The sequence below is a fragment of the Protopterus annectens genome, chromosome 3.part1 (assembly GCF_019279795.1).
Source record: "Protopterus annectens isolate FY-2018-M chromosome 3.part1, PAN1.0, whole genome shotgun sequence".
Classification (NCBI taxonomy): Eukaryota; Metazoa; Chordata; order Ceratodontiformes; family Protopteridae; genus Protopterus; species Protopterus annectens.
The window spans coordinates 1,809,751,956-1,809,771,260 of NC_056732.1; the positions used below are offsets into that span (position 1 = coordinate 1,809,751,956).

General features: G+C 43.3%; 1 protein-coding gene across 1 annotated transcript in view; it reads right to left on the reverse strand.

Annotated features, from left to right (window-relative positions):
* Positions 1 to 19,305, reverse strand: part of LOC122798684 (zinc finger protein 808-like) — a 334,416-nt gene that overhangs the window by 185,799 nt on the left and 129,312 nt on the right. The window contains exon 2 of the mRNA XM_044067777.1: positions 1,215 to 1,341. Coding sequence (XP_043923712.1) covers positions 1,215 to 1,341 — 127 coding nt within the window. The remainder of the gene's footprint in view (positions 1 to 1,214; positions 1,342 to 19,305) is intronic.

A 19,305-nucleotide genomic window follows, 5' to 3' on the forward strand; every position in this document is an offset into this window, starting at 1 on the left:
AAAGGACTGGCTCACAGCATGGTTTAGTGTTGCAAGTGTGCCATCTAACAAAGAATGAATGAGTAACATCCCACTGATGAGTTTTTCTCCATTACTACTACCTCCAAAATGCTTGAATTTCGACAACAGAGTTAACTAGACAATAGCTTCTAGCCTAGGTCATCTGCTTAAAAAGGACTAAACACACAGAAGCAAAAGGTAAGTCCAAAAGAGTTGAGAAGAAATTGGTTTGTAAAAAAGAACAAAACAAATACAATATAAACACCTAAGCAGCAAGTGTAAGAGGAAAAAACAACTCCAACCAACAACTAATAACCTGGAAAAAGTACTGTTTGGAAAACGAAGTCCACGAACCACGGTACAGTAATCCTTTATTCCAAACACACATATTAACACTTACAATTCCCAATACATTTTCGTCTACCAAGACTTCATCAGATAACCCCATTCAACAACCAACAAGTCCTTAAATAGCCCAAAGAATTTGAAATTCAACCAATAAAAGCTTGACATCAATTACCAATGTAATAAAATGTATAAAAAAGTAGTAACAAAAGCACCGTTTTCAAACATTCATTTACTACCAACGACCTTTAGTACATAAAAATGTATCAAATATATATAAATATTAAAAAGTATTATAATAAATAATTATATTAAAATGTTTAAACATGACATAAAAGATGTTTAAAAACATTTCATTCAGCATAAAAAAAACTACTCCTACAGCATAAAAAACTAATGCAATGCTACCCTCTAGTGGCTCATATTACATCATCTAGTTTTTACAATTTGGTTGCTCTTAACTTCAGTAATGGTGCCACGGAAATACACTCATTAAGACCAGGGTATCTTCCAGCATTCAAGAAAACCTGCCATTACAACACGCGGTATTCAAGACTGGTTTCCCACGAACCCCCTCTAGCATCTTTGTGAACAACTTCAAGTACAAAAAATGAAAAGTTTGCTTGAGCACAATTCTGTAGGTGTTTATATAGGGCATTTTTATCACTGCTCCTACTTATGTCATAAAAATGTTCGTAAATACGCCTTTTTAAACGTCTTTCAGTTTTCCCTACATAGAAAGCGCTGCAAACTCCTAAGCAGGTTATTCTTTCACTTCACAAAGCAGAATTTTCCAGCTTTACAATGAAGGGAAGACCTCCAAGGTATCCCATAAAGTAGGATGGCATTACAAAAATCATGGTCCTTACCTAGTGACACCATGTTCTCAAAGTTCTGCACCATCACTTCTCGGTGTAGCGCTCGGTCCTGCTCACTCAGCATCTTCCACTCCTCATCCGAAAACTGAATAGCGACATCGTCAAAGCTTTCTGGTGCCTGGAAAGACACAAAAGTTGTTAAGTTTATTGTTGATTTCATTGTACTAAGAAATTACTCAAATATTTTAATAAAAGTACAACAAATTATGCTAAAGTTCAAGTATGACAGCACCAAATCATAATTTGTCAGAGTTAATTTATTAATACCCCCCATTCAGTGACAGATTAGTGAAAACTCAGAAAATTCAGGAGCAGCTTAAGTCAGAGCTATGACATGACAGCAGGAATGACAAGAGGCACTCAATGTTAGAAAAGTTAAACTCTGACAGGAGTGTGCACACACACACACACACACACACACACACACACACACACACACACACACACATACACACATACACACATAAACACATGTACAAACACACACTCACACACACACACACACACACACGCACACACACACACACACATGCTTACACAGATATAAAATTTCAGGGGGGGTTGGCCTTGCAGTTGGAGATTTCGCACTTGTGAAATTATAAGCATTTGTATTTTGAGTTTTGTTTCCTTGGCATGAGCAGGTTGTTGTTTGAGGTGTCATAGGGGATCCAAGTTCAATTTATGAACTTTCACTTGACAGAAAATTGGACTGACAGCACAGAGGATTGAGGCTTTGGGCTGTAATTAAACTGCTCACTGTGGTCCAGGGTATAGGGCTCGATTCCTTCCACCTCCACTTGTCATCTGACTGGCTCTGAGAAAGTCACTTGACCAGACAGCCCTTGAAAAGTGCACATTCCCAGTAGACTTAACCGATTAATAAATAAATAAAATAAAACAAAAGTAGCACACAGAAAATCCCTTATAACATAGCTTAATTTTTTGTAGTAAGATGTTACTCCAATCACCAAAATTCTAATGCTGTGTGTAAATTTAATTTTGTACATCAAATCCATCGATTCATTCCATATATTCTTGTTTTTTTTCACATTTCCACATTTTTTTGTAACAAATAATATTTGTTTCCAGATTTACAGGACTACAAATAGCCGAATAAGACCTGTGATATGGGGGTTCATCAAGCTTTAATTAATATTTCTAAATGTATACTATGCCATGATGGAACAGCTCAGAGTTTACTGAATTAATGTTATTAATTTCAGTCTACAATTACTCACTTTACCAATTTTAATGTTATAGGAAAGCTTGTGTCCATCCTGACACTCACAAGGTACAAGGCAGGAAAAGATATCCCAGATGTAATACCAGCCCATTTCGGAACTGTGTGCAAAAAAGTACAGTTGTGTACACTTACCATAAATGTAGAAGTTCGAGTGTATTCACTGTTGCAGTCATCACACTTGAGTTATCTGCTTGCAGGTAGCCCTCAGTCGGCCCGAATACCAAAGGCTTATTATTTCTGTGTTTGTTACTGTCGCTTCAGGACTGACATCAGGTCATCAGGGATATATAAACAGGCAGCCGACCCCATTACATCAGTTTTTCTTGCCCCAAATGTCAGGAGCCCCCAAACAGGGAGCTAAGTTATGGTGGAAAAAACACCACCAGCAAAAAGTAAATACCAACAGCCCTGTAAGGGTGAGTAAGAGAGAGAGAGAGAGAGAGACAAGGGGGCTGGAGGGTGGGAAACCAGGAATGCAACAGTGAATACACTCGAACATCTACACTTATGATAAGTGTACACAACTGTACTATGTTCCTCATGTTTCACTGTTGCAGTCATCATACTTGGGTTGATTCCCAAAGCTGAAGAATGGGGCTGACTAGTATGCCCTGCAGGACTGCTGTTGCAAAACCCACCCTGGATATAGAAAAGATAGGCAGGTGGTAATGCTTGGTGAAGGTGTGAACAGAACTACAGGTAGCAGCTTCCAGAATGTCCCTGATAGGGTCTCCTCTGAGAAAGGCTGTAGAGGTTGAAGTTGCCCTAGTGGAATGCGTTCTGACCCCCTGAGGGGGTGGTTTCTCATGGTGTTTGTAACAGAAATGGATACAATGTGCTATCCATTTGGAGATGGTTTGTTCTGATATGGCCTTGCCTTCTGCGCCTGGTGCAAAGCTGACTAGTAAATGGTCAGATTTCCTGAAGGGCTTAATCCTATCAGGGTAGAATCTGAGCTGTCTGTGCATGTCTAAAAAGAGTGCAGGATCCTTTCCCCTTTATTTTGAGGATTAGGAAAAAAAGATGGCAAATGGATAGATTGGTTGAGAGCCACACTGGATACCACTTTGGGCATAAAAGTCGGGTTAGTCCTGAGGGAGACCCTGTCAGCATGAAAAATAATGAAGGGTTCCACAGCGATAAGTGCTTGTAGCTCAGACACTCTTCTACCTGAGGTGATGGCCAGAAGCAAGGCTGTTTTCCAAGAGAGGAATTTCAACGCTGCTAATGATGCAGGCTCAAAGGGGGGGGGGGGGTAGCGTGAGCTTTTGCAGCACAAAGTTAAGGTCCCAAGCAGGGGTGGGGGCTCTTCTTGGTGGCCTTAAGTTGTTAGCCCCTCTCAGGAACTTTTTGATGAGAGGGTGAGAGAAGAGAGGGGGCTCAGTGCTGTAATGAGCAGAGATGGCAGAGGCATGGATCTTAATGGAAGAGAAGGATAGGCCTCTGTGGAGTAGGTCTGCTAGGTAGTCCAGGATGAGAGGTAAGGAGGGCTGTGCTGTATCCGCTCCTTTAGAGAGAATCCAGGAACAATAGCTTTTCCACTTATCAGCACAGGATTTCCTAGTACCGGGTCTTCTGGCTTCACGAATGACATCCAGCACCTCCTTGCTTAGGCTGGCCAGTGGAGGAGAATTCAAGGAATGAGCTAGGCTGCAAGGGTCAGGGTTTGCAGTTGCGGATGCAAGATCTGTCCCTCCTGTGAGTGTTGAGGGTTGGGATCTGGGGTAGGTGCCATGGTGACAAAAGTGACAGACTGCGCAGAAGTGGGTACCAATGTTGGTGTGGCCAGTCTGGGGCAATCAGGATTGCCCTTGGTCTTTCCTGCCTTATCTTGAGTAGTACTCTTGTAAGAAGAGGCAGAGGGGGAAATGCATAGATTGAGAGGTTTACCCACTGGAAGGATAGGACATCCACTTTCCAGGCCTTGCTGTGAGGTAGCCTGGTGCAGAATTTGCTGAGCTGATGATTGTAGGGTGAGGCAAATAGGTCCACCTTCTGGGTACCCCATTTCTGGGTTAGAAGGCTGAAAGTGTTGAGGTCTAATTGCCACTCGTGTGGTCTAGGAGATTTCTGCTTAAGCCGTCTGTCAGAGAGTTTTGTTTGCCTGGCAAGAATTGAGCTTGCAGGTGAATAGGCATAGCCATGGCTGTGTTCCCTAGGGTCATGGTTAGCCTGCAGAGTGGGTTCCCCCCTGCTTGTTGATGCACCTCATCACTGTGGTGTTGTCTGTTTTTATCGGAAGGGGCCCTGGTGACAGTATGGATCTGAAAGCTGTCAGAGTGTGCTGAACAGCTAGCATCTCTTTTTGGTTGATGGGCAGGTGAATTTGGTTTGGGCTCCAGTGTCCATGAATGCACCGGCCATCCAGATGTGCACCCCAGGCATAGTCTGATGCATCTGTGGTTAGGGTCTGGGCGGTGTGGGGTTGTGTAAAAGGAAGTCCCTTGTTGTGGTTGCATGCTGCTGTCCACCAAAGAAATTCTGTCTTAAGACAAGGTATAGTTTCCAGGTCCTGAGAATGTTGGTACCAAAGACTTTTTAAGTACCATTGAAGTTTCCTCATATGCAGTCTGGCATATGGAATTAGTAGAATGCAGGAGGCCATGAACTCTAAAGCCTGCAGGATTTTCCCTGCGGAAAGCTGGGTTCTGGTGGCCAGTTGAGTGAAGTAGCCTGTCAGATAGGCTTGTTTTTCTGGAGTAAGGAATGCCATCTGGGATGCTATGCCCAAGCTTGCTCCCAGGAATACAATTTTTTGACTGGGGACTAGTTTGGATTTCTCTTCATTGCTAGTGTACTCCAGGGAGGTTAGAAGGTCTTTTTCAAATGTCAGATGCTGCAACAGCTTTTCCTGACTGTTTGCCTGAATCAGCCCATCGTCCAAGTAAGGGTAAATTTGAATCTGGCTCTGTCTGCAATAGGCAATGGCTGAAGCCAGGCATTTTGTGAAGACTCTGGGAGCAGTCGATAAGCCAAAGGGAAGTGCAGAGAACTCATAATGCATACATACTGCCCTGAAACGTAGATATTTTCTGCATGAGTCCCTGATAGGAATGTGCAGATAGGCTTCCTTTAGGTCTAGGGTGGCTAACCAGCCATCTTTGGACAGCATAGGGAGAAGCTGCTGTAGGATGAGCATTTTGAATTTTGGTACTACCAGGAATGTGTTTAGAATGGATAAATCTAAGATTGGGCACCAGATGCCCTCTTTTCTGGGTACCAGGAAAAAGTCTGGAATAAAAACCTTGGCCTATCTGTTCTGCAGGAACAGGCTGAATTGCCCTTATGGAGAGCAGGGATTGAACTTGGTTTTGTGCCTCTGCCCACTGGTTTGGTGGAAGGTCTGGGAACCCTTCTGGGGTTGGCAGCGTGTGGAAATAAAATTTGTACCCCTGGGATACTACGTTGAGGACCCATCAATCGTTGGTGATGGAGGTCCAGGTTTTAGCATGGTGGGCAAGTTTTCCTCCTAGGGGCATAGACAATTGGGCAGAGGTGAGGAGAGGAGTTGAGAAGTCATTGTAAATTCTTTCCATAAGGGGGTGGCTTAGCACTCCCTGTTTTAGAAGTGGAGGTACTCCATTGCTTAGATCACTGCATACCCTGAGCCTGTAATCTGGGGGGGTCTGTTTCGAGATGGCCTTGAGGGGGCTGAAAAGGACCAATGTTTTGAGAGGCAATGCCTACTGAATCTTAGAGGCTTCACTTGCAAAAAATCTTTGACTGTCTGCATAGATTTAGCATTTTCTTCCATTTTTTTAAAAAAACTTCTTCTGCTTTAGGCCAAACAGATTGTTCTTGTTCAAAGAAGCGTCCAGTAATTTTGATTTGACATGGTCTGGCAAGGTCTGCTCCTTAAGCCAAGCATCCCCTCTTAGTACAGAACCTGTGACTGCTGCCCTGCAAGATGCTTCTAGTGCGTCAAACCCACATTGCAGGGTACGTTTGCTGACTTGGCTTACAGAATGCATAAGCTCCTGTAATTCTTTATTGTCTGCACAGTGAGGAAAGGTAGATAATTTTTGCTTAATACGTTCCATAGTAAGTTGCTGATATTTCAGCATGTGGCACTGACAATTCAATGCTCTAATGGTGAGAGTTGCAGAGGTGTATACTTTCTTATCCCATCTGTCTAAAGCTCTGGAATCCCTGTCCGAAGGGGTGGGATTCTTAGCTGTAGTTGCTTTTATTCCTTTAGGCCCTTGGGAGATGACCTCTGGGTCAGCAGCAGGACTTTTGAAAATAAATTTGTGAGAGTCAGGGACTCTGTAGTCCCTGTCTGGTTTCCTTGGAGAAGGGGGTAAAGTATCAGGAGTTCGACTGGATTCCATGAAGACATCATCCACAACATCCAGAACAGGAGGGATAGCTAAGGGTCTGTGCTGTGGTGAGTCTAAAAATTCCATGAGTCTTTTTTTTGACTGAGGATTATCCTGGCATTCCCAGTGGAAATGTTCTCTCAAAGTACGTAGGGTTTCACCAAAAGAAAAATCCTCTGGAGGGGAAGCAGAAGGAATGGATTCCTCTGCATCTGAACCCTCATAGGCAGATAAAGGCATGTCTTCATATTCTGAAACCTCAGAGTCATCGGACTCTTGGTCAGTCAAAACTGCTGGGGACAGTTCTCTTTTTCTTTTAGCAGGGAAAGGCTGGCTTCCCCTAATCACGCTGATCAGGTCTTCTGCCATTTTAAGCATTTGAGATTGTGGCAAGGAAGCAGGCGCTTGAGTTTGGATCGTCTTTTTTTAGGCGTAGCTCGTACTCTTGGCCTTAGAAACTCGGTAGTTTTAGAGAGAACTGAAGACGCGAAAAAAGTCAGTTTGTGTTGACTATCGGTAATGCGAAGAACTTCCTCAGAAGCCAGTGCCTGCACAGCGGCTCCGGACCCATCCAAGGTAGAGACATTAGCAGGTTCCATAGTCAAAGAAGAGTCTCGTGGCATACCAGACTCCGAACGGGTCTCGGTAGCAGCCTGCGAATCCATTGAAGCAAACATCAGGGCTGCGAAAGCACCTCAATGAGTACTGGCGAACTGGTGACTAGCTTAACGGAAGTGCCATCGGCAGTTTTGGACCTGTGCAGTCTGTCCCTGTATTTATCCTTACGTTTTTTCAGAAGATCGGTAGTCGGATGGCTTACCAAAGCCATTTCAGAATATGGAGATCGAGAACTAAAGTATTTAGCTACAATAAGGGCCCGACGACGAATAGTTCAGGTACTGAACAAAGTGCAAAACTGACAGCTAAGTACATGGTGGTCTGGGCCTAAAGAGGTGACACAGTAAGAATGGAAATCTCGGTGTGGTATTTGCTTTCCACAGGCGAGACAATTGTTAACTTTTTCTGACATCGGTTAGAGCAGGAAAAAAGGATCCCCAATGGGGTACTTAGCTTTAGAAGACTTCAGGATGATTCAATTTCAGAAACGAAAACTCAAGTAGCGACCGACTGGCACTCGTGCGAACAGCTTCTGCTTCGGGCTCCTCGGCAAGAAAGACTGATGTAATGGCGTTGGTTGCCTGTTTTTATACCCCTGACGACCTGACATCAGTCCTGAAGCGATAGCAACCGAAGCATTGGTATTCGGGCCGACTGAGGGCTACCTGCAGGCAGATAACCCAAGTGTGATGATTGCAACAGTGAAACACGAAGAACATCATACACATAGAAACACAAATACACACACACGTACAGGCAGTGTTGGAGGACTATCAATTCATCTATGGCACATTCTAGAGTAGGGCTGGAAGCCACAGCACAACACCAATCAAAAACCTTGAAAGACACAAAGGACATGGTAGTCACCCGTATACACTTTGGAGGACTGCTAGTTCATCTATGACACATCCTGTTATACGGAGGGAAACCACAGTACCTACCAAAACCCATAAAGGTGCAGAAAAGACAGAGTAGACTCAGCTACAGACAATCTGGAGAATTTGTAATAGATTTATGGCTCATTTTGGGATGTGGTAGGAGACCACAGCACCCACCAAAAAGTGACAGACATGTAGGAATGACATTGCAGACCCTGCGCAGGAGGAATTGCAGCTGAGAATTAAACTGGAGCACCATGTGCTATCCAGTTTCATTAATTTCAAATAAATAAAATGTTTTGTTCATACAGTCCATCTCAGCTTTTCATAAAGAATACATCTCATTTTATCTTAACGTTTTATAGATATGTGGTATTCTGAATTCCTCTGAAAAACATGTTTCACATTTTACAAATAAAAGACAGAGAAGGCCAAAAGCATAAATCAGTGGCTGACAAACCAATAAAGCAAAACAGAAGATGACACACTGTAATGGAATAAAAATGACATTTATCTTGCTTTCACTGCACGGGATTTTTGCCAGACTACACAAATTATTTTTTTAGTAAAAATATTACAGTGAATGTCCTTGTTCTGACAAACTGAGAAAATTTGATTCCAAGTGTGAACAGAAAAGTTTATTCCAATGTTACAGATTAATTTTAATTGTTTTGCCATAAATGGCAGAAATGCAGACTCTAAAATGACTGCTTTTCACAAGTGGAACAGTGTCACCTATTTTACAGGTTTTCTGTTGATTTTTTCCACTTGTAATGTTTTAGTTTTTATAAGGTTAGGTTTAAAACCAAGCAGCGATGAGAATTAGTTTACTATAACTTCAGTACTGGGCACTCGTTTTCTATGCTGAGAATCAGTTTACTATAACTTCAGTAATGGGCACTCGTTTTGTACGCTGCAAATCAGTTTACTATAACTTCAGTAATGGGCACTCATTTTGTACGCTGCGAATCAGTTTACTATAACTTCAGTAATGGGCACTCGTTTTGTACGCTGCAAATCAGTTTACTATAACTTCAGTAATGGGCACTCGTTTTGTACGCTGCAAATCAGTTTACTATAACTTCAGTAATGGGCACTCGTTTTCTATGCTGAGAATCAGTTTACTATAACTTCAGTAATGGGCACTCGTTTTCTATGCTGAGAATCAGTTTACTATAACTTCAGTAATGGGCACTCGTTTTGTACGCTGCAAATCAGTTTACTATAACTTCAGTAATGGGCACTCATTTTGTACTCTGCAAATCAGTTTACTATAACTTCAGTAATGGGCACTCGTTTTCTACAACTTCAGTACTGGACACTCGTTTTGTACGCTGCAAATCAGTTTACTATAACTTCAGTACTGGGCACTCGTTTTCTATGCTGAGAATCAGTTTACTATAACTTCAGTAATGGGCACTCGTTTTCTACGCTGAGAATCAGTTTACTACAACTTCAGTAATGGGCACTCGTTTTCTATGCTGAGAATCAGTTTACTATAACTTCAGCACTGGGCACTCGTTTTGTACGCTGCAGATCAGTTTACTATAACTTACTGGGCACTCGTTTTCTGAGAATCAGTTTACTACAACTTCAGTACTTACACTGCGAATCAGTTTACTACAACTTCAGTACTGGGCACTCGTTTTCTACGCTGAGAATCAGTTTACTATAACTTCAGTACTGAGCACTCGTTTTCTATGCTGAGAATCAGTTTACTATAACTTCAGTAATGGGCACTCGTTTTGTACGCTGCAAATCAGTTTACTATAACTTCAGTAATGGGCAGTCGTTTTCTATGCTGAGAATCAGTTTACTATAACTTCAGCACTGGGCACTCGTTTTGTACTCTGCGAATCAGTTTACTATAACTTCAGTACTGGGCACTCATTTTCTATGCTGAGAATCAGTTTACTATAACTTCAGTAATGGGCACTCGTTTTCTATGCTAAGAATTAGTTTACTACAACTTCAGTACTGGGCACTCGTTTTGTACGCTGCGAATCAGTTTACTATAACTTCAGTAATGGGCACTTGTTTTCTATGCTGAGAATCAGTTTACTATAACTTCAGTAATGGGCACTCGTTTTCTATGCTGAGAATTTGTTTACTATAACTTCAACACTGGGCACTCGTTTTCTACACTGAAAACCAGTTTACTATAACTTCAGTACTGGGCACACGTTTTTAGGTCTATATTATAACATCAAATGATTAAAAGAGCACTAAATCCCGAACACACGGAACAGCGATTTTTTCCCAGGGAAAAAAATCACTGGGATATTTTCAGGACTTTGCCATTTCCTCCACTGTCGTGCAATCTCAGAGTGGATATATTTAAATAGGTGGGTGTGGGGGGCGAAGCCCCCCACTTTATTTTGTGCTTGGATTTTTTTTTGTGTGCAGCAGCGATTTTTTTCCCTTGAGGAAAAAATAATTGCTGTTCCGTGTGTTCGGGATTTAGTGCTTTCGATTTTCAGGGGTTGATTAAAGAGCATTCATAGTTTCATAGTTTAGTACTAGGCTATCTGCCCTGGGGCATTTGTAAGCCTAGCCATAGTGATGTGGCTTTTGCCACCCCATGAAATGGTACAAAGATGTACAGAATAAATTTAGAATACTGTGCCTCTGTCTAGTAGTGACACAATGAAGGTCCCCTTATATAATAGAATTAGTTTACTGTGCCCCTGTCTAGCAGTGACACAGATATGACCCCTGGGGTAAACTTACGATCTCCCATCTACTCATCAAGATTTCTCTTGAAGAGAGTCAGTGAGGGGCTCTGCCTAATATGAACTGGGATCTTGTTCCAAAGCATGGGAAGCCTCTGGGTTATGAATCTATCCCTCCAGCATGTCCTATTCATACTTGTGCCAAAGTTTAAGTCTTTAGCTCTCATGGTCCTGATGGATTTGGATTTTTTGAGGTGGAGCATGTCCATCAGGTCCTGATTGGACATGGCCTTGTACATCAGGCAGAGATCACCTCTGAGCAGGCGGTATGCTACTGAATAGAGCTGAAGTTTCTTTAGTCTGGTAGAATAAGACATATGTTGGAGACCCTTGATCCTCTTGGTGAGGTACTTTTGTGGTCTCTCCAGCTGTTGCAAATGCAGGGTGAGGTACATACCAAATGGGGCATTGTACTCAATCATGGGTCTGATGAGGGAGGAGTATAGGGGTACAATGACATCCTTGGATCTGGATGTGAATCCCTTCATGATGAGATGTGCAAGGTAGAATGTTTTTCTAACCACTTTGGCAACGTGGGTGTCAAACGAGAGGTCGCTGTTGACTTGGGTCCCTAGGTCTCTGATTACTTTTTCCGTACTCAGTGGGTTGCTGTCTATGTGATAATTTGTGGGTACTTTGTTTTTCCCAAAGGATGACTATACATTTTTTGGCATTTAGTTTAAGGCCGTGACTCCGGCACCAGTTGTCCGTTTCTGTGAGGCTTTTTTGTAGGATGTATGTGTCCGCTGGTGTATCGACTATGGCGCCTAGTTTGCAGTCATCTGCGAACTTTGTCAGCCACAACCCTCCCATGTTTGCTTTAACATCTGAGAAATAAATGCCGAACAAGAGGGGTCCCAGGACAGATCCCTGTGGGACACCACTTGTGACTGGCTTTGAGTCTGACATTGCTCCAGTGATTTTAACTTTATGGGTTCTGTCCTTTAGCCAGTTTGCAACCCATCTAGTGACATAAGGGTTTACTTTAAGCTGTTGAGCTTATCTATGATGCCTGAGTGGGGTATTGTGTCGAAGGCCTTAGCCAAGTCCAGGTAGGCTGTATGGACTGCTTTGCCCTCATCAACGGCTCTAGTGACTGTTTTGAAAAAGTCAACCAGGTTCAAAAGGCAGGATCTGCCCTTTACAAAGCCGAACTGGGTGGGGTCAAGTGTCTGTAGGTCCCCTATGTCTCTGTTTATGAGTTCCATACTGATTCTTTCCATAGCTTTGCAGACCAGGCTGGTTAAGCTTATGGGGCGGTAGTTCCCAGGGTCTGTAGAGGTTACCCCCTTTGTGAAGTGGGAGCACTGTTGCTGTACGCCAGTGTTCAGGTACATATCCTGTAGTAAGGCTAAGGTTAAATAGCATTTTTATGTGCGGGTTTAGCTCCTCTTGGAGTTCACGTAGCACGCAACCTGGGATACCATCAGGTCCCACTGATGCTGTGTTTTTAGCTTTGTTGAGGGCGGTTCTCACTTGGACATCTGAAATGACAGGGAGATTACATTCAGCTGGGATAAGTATTTCTTCTTTTGGGGGTGAGGGAGGGGAGAAATTTGCACTGCACCTGTCAGCCAGAATGTTGGCAATATCTGTGGGTTCAGTGTATTTTTTGTTGTTTTGAACTAACTCTGAGCATATCTGAGGGTTTCCACCCAGGTTTCTAACATAGCTGAAGAAGGCTTTGTGGTTATCTTTAGTGTCCTTAGCGATTTTTCTCTCAAAGTTGACCTTGGATGTTTTTATGAGAGAACGTAGTTTTCCGCTAATGTTGATCAGAGATGTCTTCCCTTTATGGGATTTTGCTCTGACGTGCAGTAGCTTCCTTCTTTTGTTATACAATTTGTTAATGGCTGAGGTCCACCAGACAGGACGCTTGCCTTTGGTGGAGAGGGACTTGGATTTATTTGGGATTGCATGATCCATGCATTCTTGGAGATGTCCATAGAAAGCATTTGTGAAGGATTTGGCATTGTGGGATGTGGTATCCACTAGCCCAGTGGGCTTAAAGGATACCATCTCAGTCTTAAGAAGAGTGAAGTCTGCTTTTGAGAAGTTTTTCACTGTGGTCTTTTGTGCTGGGGGTGGAGGTGGGATATGTATATCCAGGGTGATTAGTTTGTGGTCAGATCTCACTAGTGAGGGGTATACCTCCAGTGTCGAGCATTTTGTCCCCATGTTTGTGATGATCAGGTCTAGTATAGTATCTCCCCTAGTGGGAGAGGTGACTAGTTGTTCCAGTGCATTTGAATTTATGAATTCCAGGAACCTTTGGGCTAGGGTGTTAGGACTAGAATAATGTACCCAATCTATGTTTGGGTAGTTGAAGTCTCCCAGTATGATGGTATTTTGTGATACATTCATATCGTCCAATGTCTTCAGGAAGGCTGAGTGGGGTTCCTGAGATAGGGAGGGTGGTCTGTAACATGCTACCAGTTGTATAGCAGTTTTGCCTATGGTTAGTTGCACCTGTATGGTCTCTGATGCTTCATGTGTTGCTACCAACCTGGAGATGTGGGTGTCCTTGATGAATATGGACACTCCCCCTCCCTTTCACTCTTTTAATCGTTCGAGGTTATAATTTAGACCCCTCGTTTTCTAGGTTAGTTATAAGAATAAGATAAACAATTACAAAAATGTAATTCTACTTTTACTACACTCATATTCCCACACGCATTTCTTGTGATTTCTCTATCCTGCCTGATATGCTTTTAAGTAATAATAAAAATAAGAAGGGGCATAGTGAGCACATGGTCTACCAAACCTCTCAACTGAAAATGAGACAGATGAACTACAGGGTTGACTATCAAAATGCTTAAGTGATTCAAAAACTTGTGACTTTCAGTGATTCATTAGGTTGAATTTTGCAATGCCATATTGACAAAATGCCGAAAATGACTAAAGCGTTGCTCGACATTTGAACATGTTCTAAACCTCTGACATTAATTACAAATGTAGCCTGCAACATACTGTATTGCTGCACTAAAACAATATGTTATTTAGTTTTTTTTTAAATGACAATAGTGTAAAAATACTTTACATGTTTGCGTTTACATTTTTGCAGGCGGCAAGCCTCCCTGCACCCTGCAGGTGGGGGTCTACGTCCCCACACCCCCTGCACATTAAATACACCAACTCCGATATCGCACTACAGTAAAGAAAAGGGCAAAAGTACAGTTGTGTACACTTACCATAAATGTAGATGTTCGAGTGTATTTACTGTTGCAGTCATCACATTTGGGTTATCTGCCTGCAGGTAGCCCTCAGCCGGCCTGAATACCAGAGTTTTGAATTCCTGCGCCAGATGCTGTCTCTTCTTCCATAACGTCAAGTCATTAGGGGTATAAAACATGCAGCTGACGCCATTACATCAGTTTTTCTTGCCCCAGATGCCAGGTGCCCCCACAAAGGGAAGCAATTGTATGTTATGGTACACCTCCATCAAAAAGCAAATATACCACAAAGGTTAAATACACCAAACAAGAAGGAAAGGTAGAGCCAAGAGAAGTCAGGGGGCTGCAGGGAGGGTAACCAGGACTGCAACAGTGAATATGTTCGAACATCTACATTTATGGTAAGTGCACACAACTGTACTATGTTCTTTGTGTTTCACTGTTGCAGTCATCACATTTGGATTGATTCCCAAAGCTAAGGAAGGGAGGAGGAAGTTAGGGACCATTAGGACCAGCTATTAAGCCCTGCAAGACTGCAGTGGCAAAACCAGCTCTGGATTTAGAAAAAATAGGCATGTGGTAATGCTTAGTGAAGGTATGTATGGAGCTCCAGGTAGCAGCTTCTAGGATGTCCCTGGTAGGGACTCCTCTGAGAAAGGCTGTAGAGGTAGATGCAGTCCTGGTGGAATGTGATCTTATCTCCTGTAGGGTAGGTTTTCTATGGTGCTTGTAGCAGAAATGAATGCAATGGGCTATCCATTTAGAAATGGTTTGCTTTAAAATTGCCTTCCCCTCTGTCCCCGCAACAAAGCCAACTAGCAGCTGTTCAGATTTTCTGAGAGGCTTAGTCCTGTCCAAATAAAATCTAAGTTGAATGTGCACATCCAAAGAGTGCAATATTCATTCTCCGTTTTGTGGATTAGGGAAAAAGTAGGCAAATGAATGGACTGATTTAGGGCCACACTAGACACCACCTTGGGCATGAAGGAAGGATTGGTCATGAGGGAAACCCTGTCTGCATGGAAGATAATGAAGGGTTCCACTGCCATGAGGGCCTGTAATTCAGACACTCTTCTTGCTGAAGTGATGGCTAGAAGGAAGGCTGTTTTCCAAGAAAGGAATTTCAACTCTGCAGTTGCAGCTGGCTCAAATGGATGGAGAGTGAGCTTTTCCAATACAAAGTTAAGGTCCCAGGCTGGAGTAGGGGCTCTCCTGGTGAGTCTTACATTTTTGGCCCCTCTAAGGAATTGCTTTAGCTGTGGGTGAGAGAAGAAGGGTGGCTCAGTATTATAATGTGATGAAATGGCAGAGGCATGAACTTTAATTGACGAGAAGGATAGGCCCTTGTGGAGCAGTTCTGTTAAGTACTGAAGAATATGAGGTAAGCTGGGCACTGTTGTGCCCATCCCCTGAGTATGGCTCCAGGAACAGTGTCTTTTCCACTTTTCAGCATAGGATTTTCTAGTACTAGGTCTCCTTGCCTCCAGAATGACATCTAGCACTTGCTTACTGAGGGATGCTATTGGAGAGCTCAAGGAATTAGCCAGGCTGCAAGGTTCAGGGTTTGAAGCTGAGGGTGCAGAATCTGGCCTGCCTGCTGGGACAGCATGGAAGGGGTCTCAGGCAGGTGCCATGGTTCCAGCAGTGTCATACTGAGTAAGAGGAGGTACCAGTGCTGGCATAGCCAGTCTGGTGCAATCAGTATTGTCCTTGGCCTGTCCTGTTTGATCTTTTGCAGAACCTTCAAGAGGAGAGGCAGAGGGGGAAAGGCATAAACCAAGAGGCTTTCCCAGGTAAAGGACAGAGCATCCACTTTCCAAGCTTGACTATGGGAAGTCCTTGTGCAGAATTTGTCCAATTGGTAGTTCTGAGGGGAGGCAAACAGGTCTATCTCTGGAGTCCCCCATTTGTTCCTCAAGAGGTTGAATATTTTTGGTTCCAGTTTCCATTCGTGTGGGTCCATGAGATTTCTGCTTAGGTCGTCTGCCAGTGAATTTAGCTTGCCTGGCAGGAACTGAGCTTGTAGGTGCACTTGGTAGCTCACAGCTGTGTTCCACAGAGCCATGGCTAGTCTGCAGAAAGGGTACGAGTGGGTTCCCCCCTGCTTGTTTATGTACCACATAACTGTGGTGTTGTCTGTCTTTACCAATAATTGTCCTGGAAGAATGTGGTCTTTGAAGGCTGTCAGGGAATTCTGCACAGCTAACATTTATGTTTGGTTGATATGCAGGTGCATCTCTCTCGGGTTCCATTTGCCCTGAATGCACTGCCCTGCCAAGTGAGCCCCCCATGTATAGTCTGATGCATCTGTTGTTAGGGGTTGGGCGGCAGGGGTAGAGTGAAAGGGAGCCCCCTGTTGTGGTAGCAGGCCTCTGCCCACCAATGGAACTCTGTCTTTAAACAAGGAATGATAGGACTCATTGATTCATGGTCCTTAGAATGTTGACACCATAGGCTTTTTAGATACAATTGTAGTTTCCTCACATGCAGTCTTGCATATGGAATTAGTAGAACGCAAGAGGCCATGAACCCCACGGCTTGCAGAATGTTCCTTGCAGATAGCTGGGTCTTTGTGGCCAGTAGTTTGAAGTAGGTTATCAAATAAACTTGTTTCTCTGGAGTGAGGAAAGCCATCTGGGAAGTTGTGTTCAAGCTTGCTCCCAGGAATACAATCTGTTATCAGGGTACTAGGTGAGATTTCTTTTTGTTTATGGTGTACCCCAGTGAGGTTAGAAGTTTCTTTACAGATGCCAGATGTTTTAATAGCAAGTCTTGGCTTTCTACCTGAATCAGACAATCGTCCAAGTATGGGTATATTTGAATATTTCTCTGCCTGCAAAATGCAATGGCTGGAGCTGGACACTTTGTAAATACCCTAGGCACAGAAGATAAGCCAAAGGAAAGTGCAGAGAACTGATAGTGTATGGAGCCTGCCCTGAAGCATAGGTATTTCCTGCAAGATTCCATTATTGGAATGTGCAGGTAAGCTTCCTTTAAGTCTAAGGTTGCCAACGAGGCATCTTTGCCTAGCATAGGAAGAAGCTGTTGAAGTGTTAGCATTTTGAATTTTTGGATTACCAGGAAGGTGTTTAGAATAGAGAGGTCCAGGATAGGATGCCAGGAGCTGTCTTTTCTGGGTACCAGGAAAAGTCTTGAATAAATACCTTGTCCCCTTTGTTCTGCTGGGACAGGTTGAATAGCCATGATACTTAGAAGAGAGAGAACCTGCTGTTGGGCCTCTGCCCACTAATTTGGGGGTAGGTCTGGTCAACCGTTTGGGTTGGTAGGGTGTGGAAGTAGAATCTGTATCCTTGGGAAACTATATTCAAAATCAATTTGCCCTGGGTAACGAGTTCCCAGTTTTTTGCATGCAGGGCGAGTTTTCCTCCTAAGGGGGCAAGCAGTTGAGCAGGGCTTGGAAGGGTTAAAGTTAAGTCATTGTGCCATTTTTCCGTGGGGGGGTGGCTTACTACTCCCTGCTTTAGAAGTGGGAGCCCCCCACTGCTTAGGCCTGTGCATAGCCTGAGACTGTAACCTAGGTGGTCTGCTGTTCCTGGGTTTGGACTGAGAAGGCCTGGAAGAGACTGGAAAAAAACAATTATTTGAAGGCCAATGCCTACTAAATCTGAGAGGCTGTACTTGTAGGAAATCTTTAACAGTTTGCATAGATTTAGCTTTTTTCTCCATCTTTTTGAGGGCCTCTTCTGCTTTGTTGCCAAACAGGCGGTCTTGGTTTAAGGGAGCATCCAGTAATTTAGCTTTAACATGATCTGGCAAGTTTTGTTCCTTAAGCCAAGCATGCCTTCTAAGTACATACCCAGTGACAGCAGCCCTACAAGATGTTTCTAAAGAGTCAAAACCACATTGCAAAGTATGTTTACCAACTTGTTCTGCAGAATGCATTAAATCCTGTAATTCTTTGTGTTCAGCACAGTCAGGAATCAACATCATTTTTTTGTTTAAGTAGTCCCATAATATGCTGCTGGTACTTTAACATATGAAACTGGCAATTTAAAGCCCTAATGGCCAAAGTAGCAAGTGTATACCTTCTTATCCCATCTGTCCAAGGCTCTAGAATCTCAATCAAAAGGGGTAGGATTTTTGGCAGCAGTAGCCTTAATGCCTTTTGGTCCCTGGGAAATGGTCTCTGGATTTGCAGTAGGATTCTTGAAGAGGAACTTGTGAGAGTCAGGTATTCTGTAATACCGGTCAGGTTTTCTGGGAGCTGGAGGTAAAGTGTCTGGGGAAAGGCTAGAGTCCAAAAAAGCATCATCTACAATGTCCAGAACAGGAGGGATAGCTAAAGGCCTGTGTTGAGGAAGGATTAAGAATTCCCTAAGCCTCTTTTTGGAGTCAGAGTAATCTTGGCTTTCCCAGCAGAAATGCTCCCTAAGAGTGTGCAAGGTTTCACCAAAAGAAAAATCTTCTGGAGGGGAAGCAGAGGGAATGGAATCCTCTGCATCAGAATCCTCATATGTAGATAAGAACAAATCCCGGTAATCAGAAGGAGCAGAAATATCAGATTTCTGATCAGAGGAATCAGAAAGAAAATCAGTTCCAGGTCTCTTAGAGGGGGAAGGCTGGCATCCCCTAATTAAGGTAATAAGGTCCTCAGCCATTCTAAGCATTTGTTTTTCAGGCATATGGGCCTGAGCATGCAGTTTGGATGTCGGTTTTCTAGGCGTGGTACGAGTTTTAGGCCTGGGTGAAGAAGATGGCGTTGGTTTAAAATGCAAGTCTGTAGGCCTGAATACACCCTCAGAAGCCGGTGCCTGCACAGCAGCTCCGGACCCATCCAAGGTAGAGACATCCGTCCAGCCCCCTGACTTCGCTTGGCTCTACCTTTCCTTCTTGTTTGGTGTATTTAACCTTTCTGGTGTATTTGCTTTTTGATGGAGGTGTACCATAACATACAATTGCTTCTCTTTGTGGGGGCACCTGACATCTGGGGCAAGAAAAACTGGTGAAACACGAAGAACATCTTCCTGATATGCACTGTACCATGTTCTCCAATCAAAATGTCGACCTCGAAAATGCAAAAACACAACATTGAATCTGCTCTCGACTTTTGGTTTATTCGTAGTATCCTGGTTTGTGATTTGTTCCACTTGATCAAGTG